Genomic DNA, 12,012 nt, shown 5'->3' with positions numbered 1-12,012 from the left:
TGAGTACCTACTGTGTGCTAGTCCTTCTGGTGCCAGGCTGATCACGTACACCTTCTGAGCCCTCAGTATTCAGTGGGCTCACAGCCCATGTCCTAGATACCCAAGTGGTACGGGTTCTGATCTACCCTCCCCTACAGCACCCCTACCAGTGAGGAAGGCTGGTAACTAGTAATAGTATTGGCTGACACTTACATGGCACCTACTGTGTGCTGGGTCTCTTCTGGCACTGGGAACCGAGAGCAAAAAGTGGGGAAGGAAACAGAGCCAGCTCTCAGGGGCTCACAGTGTGGTAGGAAGGCAGCCCCTGGGCTGAAACAGGGGTGAAGGACTAGTGATGGAACCAGGTGAGGGCTTGGGAGTGTGGGGTGGGATGAGCCTGCAGCTATAAATCAGTGGTCAGGAAAGGAGCTAAGGGCAGGAACGTGTGGATGGCTAGAAGGAGAGTATTTCATGTAAAGGAACAGCCAGTGTATAGGCCCTGAGGTCAGCATGTGGTTGGTGTGATCAAGAAAGAGTAAGGAGGCCTGTGAGACTGGGATGGAGGGAGGGATGAGGATAGAGAGATTGGGGGCAGAAGGAGTAGGGCTTTGTGGGCCTGCCTCTTCGGAGGGACATGGGAGCCATGGAGGGATTTAGAGCAAGGGAGAGGGGTGGCCTTAGGTCTTACCAGGTTCCCTGTGGTTGCTGTGGCGGGCAGGGCAGGAACCCAGAGGAGACCAGGTGGTGCCATTGGGGATGGTGGAGGATGGTGGATTCTGGCCTGTATTTGAGGGGAGAGCTGATGGGATGTGCTGGTGAATTGGGTGTGAATGTGAGAACAAAGTCAAGAATGACTCACATCGGGGATCCCTGGGTGGCTCAGCAGTTTAGCACCGCCTTCGGCCCAGGGAGTGATCCTGGAGACCCCAGATCGAGTCCCACATAGGGCTCCCTGCATGGAGCCTGCTTCTCCCTCTGCCTGTGTCTCTGCCTCTCTCTCTGTGTGTCTCTCATGAATAAATAAATAAATAATCTTTTAAAAAATTAAAAAAAAAAAAAGAATGACTCAGATCTGGGACTGCTGCTTCCTGGGGAGAAGGGAGCTGCTGGAGATGTGGCAAGGGAACTCAGGTTTCAGGGGAAAGAACAAGGTGTCTGGGCAGCCCGGGTGGCTCAGCGGTTTAGCGCTGCCTTGGGCCCAGGGTGTGATCCTGGAGACCCGGGATTGAGTCCCATGTCGGGCTCCCTGCATGGAGCCTGCTCCTCCCTCTGCCTGTGTCTCTGCCTCTCTCTCTCTCTCTCTCTCTCTCTCTCTCTGTCTCATGAGTAAATAAATAAAATATATATATATAAAAAAGAACAAGGTGTGGAGACGAAGTAATTTAGTCTTCAAAATAATCCCATGAGGTATGATGGCCTTCTGTGTTCTCATTTTACCATTTGGGGACACTGAGGCCCAGAAAGGGCAAGGGATGTGTGTGGTCAGCAGCTGCAGGAATTTGATTCCTGCTTATATCTACCTTGCTGAACTACAGGGCTCTAGACATAAGAGAGGTTAGATTGAACCCAGGCCATGCTCTTGGTCATTGGATGAGATGGTTAAGCTATCTGTGCCTCAGTTGTACTATGTGTGAAGTGGGACAACAGTAGCAGTCTCATCATAGAGTTGTGAAAATGGTATTAGTTAGCAGTCGGGACAGGTGTCTACTATTCCTCTGAGGAAGAGGGCACAAGGGGCTGTGGCCTGCCGTCACAGAGGCCCATTCCAGACCACGGGCTCCGACATTCTGATTACAGGTGGCAGGCAGAGGGTTGACTGGTATGGCCAGACTCCTGGCCCAGGCTGTGGAGGGCCTCAGCTTTGACCTCCTCCGTTGTATGGTGACCTCTCCTGTTCCTTGCAGGACCAAGGGAAGTTCGGAAACTGCTGGAGGGACAGGAGGTTTGGGCTATGGTTGTCCTGAACCCATTCCCACAGCCCCAGAGGGCACCTTGGTGTACAGGATGCTGTGCCTCCAGCGCAGGCATGGTCTTGCCCATGGCCAGGGGGCACATGGCCAGATTTCTTGCCTGCATGGCTGGGTGCCAGGGAACCGGGTGCTTGCAGGTGGAGGTCAGACGATGGCCATGGAGTATTCAGGTAAAGCCCTTCTGGGCGGGACTCGGCCCAGGTACAGGGCAGCCGGGTTAGACTGAGCCTATGGGCACAGCCCTGGTTGAGTGGGTGAACAAGTGACCCTAAGCTTCCCGAGCTGCCTCCTGTGCCCTCCGCTAGAGGGACCAAAACCAGGAAGCCCAAGAGGGCCTGCTTTCCAGCCTGCCTCCCTCCCACCGCTTGTGCTTGGCCTGTGCCTGGCAGCTCGGCCTCAAGAGCCAGCGGTTGGCCCTGCTGTCTGGGTGTCTGGGGACTTGGCTCCGGTTGCAGCGGCCACTGCACGGTCCTTGGCCCCACGTTCCTTCCCATGGAGCAGGTGAGCCACTCGCTGCCGACTGTTCGTGTGTAGGGAGGGCTCAGATCCGTCTCCGCGCGGACTCCACGGCCTTTGCCCAGGACTCTAGCATGTAGCCTTGTGGGACCACGAGGCCGTGATGGACATTGTTTTTCTCAGCGTGACCAACCCAGAGCTCTTGGAGAGTTTGGACCAGGGTGTGGAAAGTAAGCGAGACTTCTTCTCCGACTTCTCCCTCCTACTGCTCCTGCTCCTGCTCCTGCTCCTGGCTGCCGGGGGGGGGGGGGGGGGGGGGGGGGGGGCCTCCTCCCCCTCCTCCTCTTCCCCCTCCTCCCCGTCCACCTCCAGGGGCACCGACCAGCTTCATGCAGCCCTTTGAGACAGGCGGTGGAACTCACGCTGCCTCAGGTCCTCTGAGGACAGTCAGTCCAGACGTTTCTTTTGGCGGAGAGAAATCGGGCCTTCTGGCATACATGCTTCCACCCAGGCCTCGGCACCTAGGACATAAACACCTCCTGCGGGACTGTCTAGTGCTGGTGACGAGCCCCTCTGGGGAGGGACACAGGCTACTCCCGGGGCAGCCTCAAGCTCCAGGCAGGAGCCAAGTAATGCAGCAGCTCCCAGCGGCAGTGGCCTGTCATCCCTCGGCACTGCTGAGCACTGCTGCCAGAGCCCCGGGCCTGTCCCTCTGTGGGGAGCACAGCCTCCGCGGGGAGACTGCCCTTACCTCCCCGGAGATGGGGTGGGCGGCGGGTAGACGCCTACCTCAAAGACTTCTCAGGAAGTACAAGTGGTGAGGCGGGCCTGGCACCATGCAAGAGCCCTGATGTGCTGCTTAGGTTTGGGCCTCGGGGTGTGCACCCCGGCTCTGACGCCTCCGACACCTGCCAAGGCTGAGGCGGGAGCCTCCCGGGCCCCTGGAGGAGCAGCACTGGCCTGTGTGACTGGGCTGCAGTGAGCAAGGCTGACGGGGCGGCTGAGGTCACGGGGGCCTGTGGGGCCAGAGCAAGTAGGGCCTTGCGGGTCGTGGCAAGTGTGGAGGAAGCCCTGGGACAGTTTTGAGAATTGCAGTGACTTAAGGTGTCAAGAAGTCACTCTGGCCTCTGTGGGGCTAGGGCTGGAGAGGCCGAGGGAAGCGGGGAGCCAGGCGAGAGGTGGGAGGCGCTGGTGATTTATTTTGTACTTTTCTTTCTTAAAGATTTTATTTACTTATTCATGAGAGATGCGGAGAGAGAGGCAGAGACACAGGCAGAGGGAGAAGCAGGCTCTCTGTGGGGGAGCCTGATTCGAGACTTAATCCCAGGACCCCGGATCGCGACCTGAGCCAAAGCAGACGCTCAACCGCTCAACCGCTGAGCCACCCAGGCGCCCTATTTTGTACTTTGAAGAGAGCGTGTGGGAGGGTTGGGCCAACAGGAGGAGGTGAAAAGGACCCTGCAAGGTTCTAGGACTTTCCGGGCGAGGTGGGAAGTGCTCCCATTGGCTGAGCTGGGGTGCAGGAAGGGGCCGGCACCAGCCCTCTGTGAGCCCCTCAGACGCTGAGGAGGAGCTGGTACCTGGGAGGTCAGCCGGGCAGTGAGGGTCAGGAGCCACCGCAGGACTGAGGGCGAACCACTGATTTGGCACTGTGGTCACTGGGGACTTTGAGAGCTACCGTATCAGTAGAAGCAAGACAGAAGTGGGTTCTAGAAAGGGAGAGGTGGGCAGTCGGGGAACAGAAAAATGAGCTGGCATCTAGAAGGGCTGATGAGGGGCTTCCCCAAGGTGGGAGAACAAGGCCTATTACTAATATAAGAAGATGAGGCCAGAGGTGTGGGTGTACGTCCAGGAGGGCTGGAGAGTGTGCAGGGGTGTGTGTGTGCAAACCTTGGGTACAGCAGGGCTGCCGTGAGCAGGGAGGGGCACGTGAGCTCCTCAGAGGTTTCCCAAGGCCTTGCTCTCCTGGGCCAGGGAATGGAGAGGACAATTTATTCCAGATTCTTCTTGTGCCTTCCTCCGGCAAAGGTGACAGTCTCTCCTTGAAGCTTCAGATACTAGCTGGTTTCACTTTTTTTTTTTTAATTTTTATTTATTTATGATAGTCACACAGAGAGAAAGAGAGAGGCAGAGACACAGGCAGAGGGAGAAGCAGGCTCTATGCACCGGGAGCCCGACGTGGGATTCGATCCTAGGTCTCCAGGATCGCGCCCTGGGCCAAAGGCAGGTGCCAAACTGCTGCGCCACCCAGGGATCTCCTGGTTTCACTTTTTATCATTTTTTTAAGCACCAGAAAACCAGAATGAGATCCAGTTTCATACATGTAAACTTCTGGAATATGGACTAACACACAATAATGTTAAAAGCTGGGGCTACTTAGTATGTAGGAGTCATGCAGGACTTGCTCCAGCACTTCACATCAGCCCACTGAGCAGCCCACTGAACTTAAGGCACGTCAAAAGCCTGGAGACCTAGCTTCCAGAAGCCCCACTCCCCACCGGCGTTTCTTTCTTGAACATCTGGTAATAAACTGACTTATATGCAGATTGGGTTACACACCGTCACTCACTTGGAAAACCTCTTTTCCCAGGCAGGCACAGCAGGGCCTCATCTCTCAGTGAATGAAATCCCCCCCACACAGGAGGGCATAGACTTAAATCTACTGGCCTGGACCTAAATACCCTTCATGCAAGTCCAAGAAAAGGCCAGACTGACCAAAAAGGCCCGGAGGTGAAGAGTCTGGGACTCTTCTCCCCAGTAATTTCAGAAACATGCTCATGGGAAGAAGCCCTGGCTTCTGACCTCACACAAGGCAACCAGGAAGAACTGAACAGTGACCTCTGCCAAGTTCGCCAACTCTGACCCTGTAACATCCAGGAAATGTCAGCTCACAGAGTAGGAAGTAAAAACAGTTCCCATTAGTGGTCCCCCCAGGCAGATCTTCGTTCTGAAGCGTGGGGAGCCTGACTGAATGTCCACTAACCCACAGAACAGCCCGGGAGACTGTCACCCGAGTCTACGTGCCCGCAGGAGCTACAAGGAACTCCGAGTCACCACGGCACCAGGCCCTGTGACACGCAACTCCTCCCTGCCCATCAGCCGGAATGGGCTCGATGTCCCCATGGCTGGAGTGAGGGTTCAGGGTCACAGTGACACTGCAAACGCTGTTTCCTTGCTGGCAGCACCACGCCTGACATGGCGGTATCCTGACCCCCTCGGGGCTTCCCCTCCCAGGACACTGGAGGGAGAAGTTTAAGTGGCGGGTCCGGGCGCGCTCCAAGTAGACACGCAGCGACTGCGCAACAGAGTCCGAGAAGGATGACTGTTTATAAACATTTGGAATTTTATTTAAAAAAAAAAAAAAACATCACAACCATGAACATTGTTACAGTTAGAGGCCCTCTTGGTTCTCCACAATGATACTGAGCATGCTCACAAGGGGTTCCCATTGTTTAGTCTTTAGTTAAACAACCATCTTTAAAAGAAGGAAAAAAAACTCGGCACACTACCATTTAACTTGTTTTAATGTTTCTTCACAAATGGTGAAAAATACTAAAGTACAGACAAGGAATAATCATAATGTTGTGGCCAACATTATAAATATGGAATTATAAATTTAAAACATTTTCTGGTTTAAAAAATAAATCTGGTAGTCAATGCAGCTCTGCGGGGTCTCTGCGTCTAGTAGGGCCGGTCTCTGCGCTCCTGACGGTGCTCGCCTCTGCAAGGCCAAAGGGGCACGGGGTTCAACGGGGGAAGGCACAGGGAGCTTCCTTCCCACCACCGCCCACCAGAGCCCAACCCTCGCCAGTCAGTGTGGCAGGGGCTCCCGCCTCGACGCCCCCAGAAGCCCACAGCTGGTTCACACCATCACGTACTTATCCATTTTTCCAGGTCCTCCACGCCCGCCTCTTCTTCCTCCCATCTGTTCCATCAAAGGTCCAGGGGGCCCACCAGGACCGCCTCGTCTTCCTCCGCCAAAGCCACCTCGGTCCATGCCCCGGCCACCACGGAAGCCCCCTCTGTCTCCACCGCGGCCACCTCTGAACATCCCACCGGGACCACCGCGGTCCATGAGGCCACCTCTTCCTCCCCGCATGCCACCAGGGCCACCTCTGCCACGGTCACCGCCTAAGGTAGGAAAAAGATAGATCAGTAGCAAGACAGGGAGGACGACGGTGGCGACTCAGGATCTGCTGCCTTCTCCTGGAGCAAAAAGCAAACAGATGCTTTACTTGAGCTGAGTATCTGGGTCACACTTTAGGACAGATGATTGAACTTGAGGAGCTTGAGCACCAAGACTACACTTACTGAGACATCGACCTGGCTGGCAACAGCAGTTTACCAAGCCCCCAAGTTAACAATAGGTTTAGTACCAAGACGCTGAGGGGGTGCTCCCCAAACCTGTACCTACCCGGGGGCGGGAAGGGTGGTGGAAGGAAGCCTTCAGGCTTCGGGGCCTTACACTGGTTGCATTCTGTTCTCCAGGCGAAGTTCTGGTTTCCACACCCCCTGTGTAAAATTGTATCACAACAGAAATCACCAACTGAACCAAGAAATTAAGCAAAGCAGCACGTGAACACACACACACCATATTCCACCAGCACAAACACTGCAGCCTGGCCAAGCACCGTTCAGAGGTTTGACGACACACAACCCCAGGCAGCAATGCACCTAATAGACCGGTGTGTGATCCAGAAACCATGTACACGCAGACCCGAGGAGTTGGAACCATGACATCCTTCAGAAAGCTCTGAAGATTGACTGATTAGCCCCACCCCCACCCCCCGCCGCCCCGCCCCGCCAGAGCAGTCAGGGTCATGATACTCCTCTAGACAGAGTCTGGCAGTCCTCTCCAGAATGGGAATGGGGAGATACAGGATGACTTCACTAGTGGAGAGTATCAATTTGCCAAGAGAAGTACATACGGATTGGGGCACTGCCAGTCCCCAGCTCGGTGCTGGACGTTTCCTCCTCCAGATGGGTTCCCTCGGGAACCCCGGGGTCCTCTTGGGGGAAAGCCACCTCTGTCTCCTCCACGGCCTCCCATGCGACCCATGGGGCCCCCAGGACCTCCTGGGCCCCCTGGACCTGCAATCGAGAAAGAGCCGGTCACCTCTGGATAGGACTAGATTTGCTGCAGGGGAAGCCTCTCTCATTAAGGGAATGCAGATATCACAGCTGCCACTCAGACTTCCATAGGCCAGGGGGCCAGCTGTGTGTCTTCCGTGCACGTTACTTTAGTTAGCTCCCACAACCTGTGGAACAGGCATTCTCAAGCAGACGAAGAAACCCAAGCAGAATGAACAAATGGCAGTTCTGGGTTGGCCAGGCAGAGTGGTTCCCAGGAATTCCAGCTCCTCTGACCAAGAAACCCCTTTTCTTTTCTTTTTTTTTAAGAAACCCCTTTTCTTCTCTTCCCTTCGTTCCTGCAAACCTTTTTTTTTTTTTTTTTAATTTTACTTATTTTTTAATGAGAGAGAGAGAGAGAGGCAGAGACACAGGAGGAGGGAGAAGTAGGCTCCATGTCGGGAGCCCGATGCAGGACTCAATCCTGGGACTCCAGGATCGCACCCTGGGCCAAAGACAGGCGCCAAACCGCTGAGCCACCCAGGGATCCCCTCCTGCAAACTTTTAACTGTCAGCATTCAGTGGTTAGGACTGATTCTATATACCTTTTAGTATTTTTTTTTTAAAGTTTTCTTTTTTTATTTATTTATGATAGTCACACACAGAGAGAGAGAGAGGCAGAGACATAGGCAGAGGGAGAAGCAGGCTCCATGCAGGGAGCCTGATGTGGGACTCGATCCCGGGTCTCCAGGATTGCACCCTGGGCCAAAGGCAGGCGCTAAACCGCTGCGCCACCCAGGGATCCCCCTTTTAGTACTTCTAATGGGTCTTTCTACACTCTAGAATTCAAGTTTCTCAAAGTTTACCAAAAAATATTCAGAGCAACACAGAAGCAGCTTAGGGAAGGTGTCTGGTAAATACCTCCACGGAGTGGCGGTGGCATCCCTCTGCCCTCACGGGGAGGCATACCACCCCGCATGCTGTTCATTGGAGGTTTCTTCCGAGCAAGAGAAACCTTAAGTTTGCTTCCTTGAAAATCTTTCCCTGAAACAAGAGAACAGAACACCATTACACCCAACTTCCAACTCTTCCCTCCTTGAGGGATTAGGCAAGACTAGAGTACTCCTTGCTCACAAACTCCACTACAGTCAACCACCCCCAATGGTAGCATGTGCCCCAACCACAATCCTCTCTAAGACTGTCGCTGGCAAGGGCATTCTCATTAAAACTCCTTCAAAAGATACCTCCCAAACCCCCTGTACCCTAAGGCAGAAAATAAGCCAGGAGAATGCTGAGTGCACTGGCACCCTTGCCCCGAAAAGGGTGAGAAGTAGGGCAAGTATGTAAAGTGGCCAAGAGATGAGAGCCAGGAACTGTCCTTTGACATTTTCAAGTCAGTTTTGTCTGTGGTGGAATTCCAGAATTAATGCCAAGGCTAAATATGTATATATTTAAACTCATTTGAGTTTCATATTGTTTTTTTATGGAGTGATCTGTACTTTCTAATAACTTGCTTATTAGAGAGGCATTTACAACTTTAAGCAAGGTGGATTTGTAATAATGACTAAAAAAATGAGGGCTCTCCAAATCCAGGGCCAGAAACTGGGCCCTCTTATGGCAGAAGGGAGCCATCCAATGCTCCTCCAATGCAGACAGTGGGTCTTCCTGCTTCTATGGCTCTCAAGTTCCTCCCTTCTGCAATGTGTTATAGTGACACAGAGGAAAAATACATCTGTCCCTTGTCCCTAAAACCATTTCAGAAAATGATATTCTAACAGAATTACATCCATTAGCAAGACCCTTCATGCGTCCCAGGGCAGGCTGAAGTGAAGGACACCAATGAGTACCCCTGTCAACTCTAGGGCTCTTACCATCAAACCACTCCACAGCAGCCTTGGCAGTTGGTGGGTCTTCATAGGATACTGTAGCATCACCTTTGGGCTTTCCTGTTTCCTTGTCCAAGTAGATATGGATCATGGGTTGTCCGGTTCTCTTGTTCATCTAGGCATAAAATAGCATAGTTAAACTGTGACCAGAAACACACTAACACTCAGAGAAGTCCCTTGAATTGTCAAAAGCTGTACTTTTTCAGACACACATTCGGTAGGATGTGTTTATCTCCAAGTAGTGAATTATGCATGATTTATTTCCTAAAGTGCCACAATAAATATATACTTAGGTCATTTTTTCTCTTAGGTGTAGGTGTCATGAAAACCACAATAGGCCTCAGGTTCCAAAGTGTGTAAGTGCTAACAGTATGCTTCCCATTCCTTCTCTAGCTGTCATCTCCTGGTGTCCTTGTATCTGACTCAACATTTTCTGTACCCACACTAAAGGGCACCCAGTGAAATAGCCACCTCTTACGAGGCAGTCAAGCTTTGATGCCATCACACAAGCCATGTCTCACATAAAATAAAAATCACCCTTAAGTCAGTAAGTATAGTACATAGGGTTCTGAGTGTACTAGCAGCATTCTTTTTTTTCCCCCCAAAGATTTTATTTATTCATGAGAGACAGAGAGAGAAAGGCATACACACAGGCAGAGGGAGAAGCAGGCTCCATGCAGGGAGCCTGATGTGGGACTCGATCCCAGGTCTCCAGGATCACACCCCGGGCTGAAGGTGGTGCTAAACGCTGAGCCACCTGGGCTGCCCTGCTAACAGCATTCTTTTTTTTTTTTTTTTAAGATTTTATTTTTATTTTTTTAAAAGATTTTATTTATTTATTCATGAGAGACACACACACACACACACACAGAGAGAGGCGCAGAGACAAAGTCAGAGGGAGAAGCAGGTTCCATGCAAGGAGCCTGATGTGGAACTCGATCCTGGGTCTCCAGGATCACACCCCGGGCTGCAGGCGGCGCTAAACCGCTCTGCCACCAGGGCTGCCCTAAGATTTTATTTATTCATGAGAGACACAGAGAGAGGCAGAGACACAAGCAGGCTCCAGGCAGGGAGCCCGACGCGGAACTCAATCCTGGGTCTCCAGGATCATGCCCTGGGCAGAAGGCAGGTGCTCAACCGCTGAGCCACCCCAGGGATCCTTTCTAACAGCATTCTTAAAATCCAACACAGCTAATTTTTCCTCCAGAGCTAGAATGCACCATTAGCTTTTCAGCTGAACACCAGATACAACTGGCTTGATTTCAGGAGCCACACTATAATACAAGAATATGGCTTCATCTGTTTTCTGCATTAAAAGTACATTATGATCAAAGTTTAATTTATACATGTTGGTTATATAACACCTAGTGATACCTAAGAGTATTGATTTATATATATATATATATATATATATATATATATATATATATATATATATATAAAAAGAAAAGAAAGCTAGTCAGGATGCCCGGGTGGCTCAGCAGTTGGGCGCCTGCCTTTGGCCCAGGGCGTGATCCTGAGTCTGGAGATCGAGTCCCATGGAGACCTAGGATCAAGTCCCACATCAGGCTCCCTGCATGGAGCCTGCTTCTCTCTCTCTCCCTGTGTCTCTGCCTGTCTCTGTGTCTCTCATGAATAAAATCTTAAAAAAAGCTACTATTTGTAAGACATACATACTAATGCTATGTTTTTATAAAGAACATACATGCTGAAAAATATGGCAAAATGGTGGTATGAATGATGGGGCTATTTTTAAAATCTCTATTTTACAAAACTGATAGTATGATTTTTAATTTTTATTATTATTATTTTAAAAAGATTTTATTTATTTATTCATGATTGGGGGGGGGGGGCAGAGACACAGGCAGAGGGAGAAGCAGGCTCCACACAGGGAGCCCGATGTGGGACCCAATCCCGGGATCCTCACGCCCTGGGCCAAAGGCAGAGGCTAAACCGCTGAGCCACCCAGGGATCCCCCCCTGCCTTTTTAAAAGATTTTATTTATTTATACATGAGAGACTGAAAGGCAGAGACACAGGCAGGGGGGAAATGCAGGCTCCACGCAGGGAGCCCAATGCGGAACTTGATCTTAGGACTCCAGAATCAAGACCTGAGCCAAAGGCAGATGCCAAACCACTGAGCCATTTAGACATCCCTATACATTACTTTCCTAACTAGGAAAAAACCCACACATACACAAATAAACAACATATCATACACATCACAAATAGAAACCCTCTGGGATGCCTGGGTGGTTCAGCAGTTGAGCATCTGCCTTTGGCTCAGGGTGTGATCTTGGGATCCGGGATCAAGTCCCACATCAGGCTCCCTGTGGGGAGCCTGCTTCTCCCTCTGCCTATGTCTCTGCCTGTCTCATGAATAAATAAATCTTAAAAAAAAAAAAAAAAGGAAAACTTAATCATGCAAATCTTTTTTTTTTTTTTTTAAGATTTTATTTATTTATTCATGAAGAGACAGAAAGAGAGAGGCAGAGACCCAGGCAGAGGGAGAAGCAGGCTCCCCACAGGAAGCCTAATGTGGGACTTGATCCGGGGACTCCAAGATCACGCCCTGGGCCAAAGGCAGGTGCCAAACCGCTGAGCCACCCAGGGATCCCCATCATGCAAATCTTAAGGGCTATCAAAGTCAAA

The 12,012-nt window shown here is 51.6% G+C and overlaps 1 protein-coding gene across 8 annotated transcripts in view; it reads right to left on the bottom strand.

The window, feature by feature from the left end:
- Nucleotides 1-5,724: 5,724 nt before the first annotated feature.
- Nucleotides 5,725-12,012, bottom strand: part of EWSR1 (EWS RNA binding protein 1) — a 28,969-nt gene continuing 22,681 nt past the window's right edge. For all 8 annotated transcript variants that reach the window (XM_077874202.1, XM_077874205.1, XM_077874203.1 and 5 more), the window contains 6 exons: nt 9,347-9,476; nt 8,397-8,519; nt 7,334-7,496; nt 6,820-6,917; nt 6,284-6,536; nt 5,725-6,126 (listed from right to left, as the gene is read on the bottom strand). In XM_077874202.1, coding sequence (XP_077730328.1) covers nt 6,087-6,126; nt 6,284-6,536; nt 6,820-6,917; nt 7,334-7,496; nt 8,397-8,519; nt 9,347-9,476 — 807 coding nt within the window. In that variant the 3' untranslated portion in view covers nt 5,725-6,086. The remainder of the gene's footprint in view (nt 6,127-6,283; nt 6,537-6,819; nt 6,918-7,333; nt 7,497-8,396; nt 8,520-9,346; nt 9,477-12,012) is intronic.

This window comes from Canis aureus, chromosome 27 (assembly GCF_053574225.1).
Source record: "Canis aureus isolate CA01 chromosome 27, VMU_Caureus_v.1.0, whole genome shotgun sequence".
Classification (NCBI taxonomy): Eukaryota; Metazoa; Chordata; class Mammalia; order Carnivora; family Canidae; genus Canis; species Canis aureus.
The sequence above is the reverse complement of the archived record's forward strand: the minus strand, read 5'-3'. Positions and strand labels throughout refer to the sequence as shown.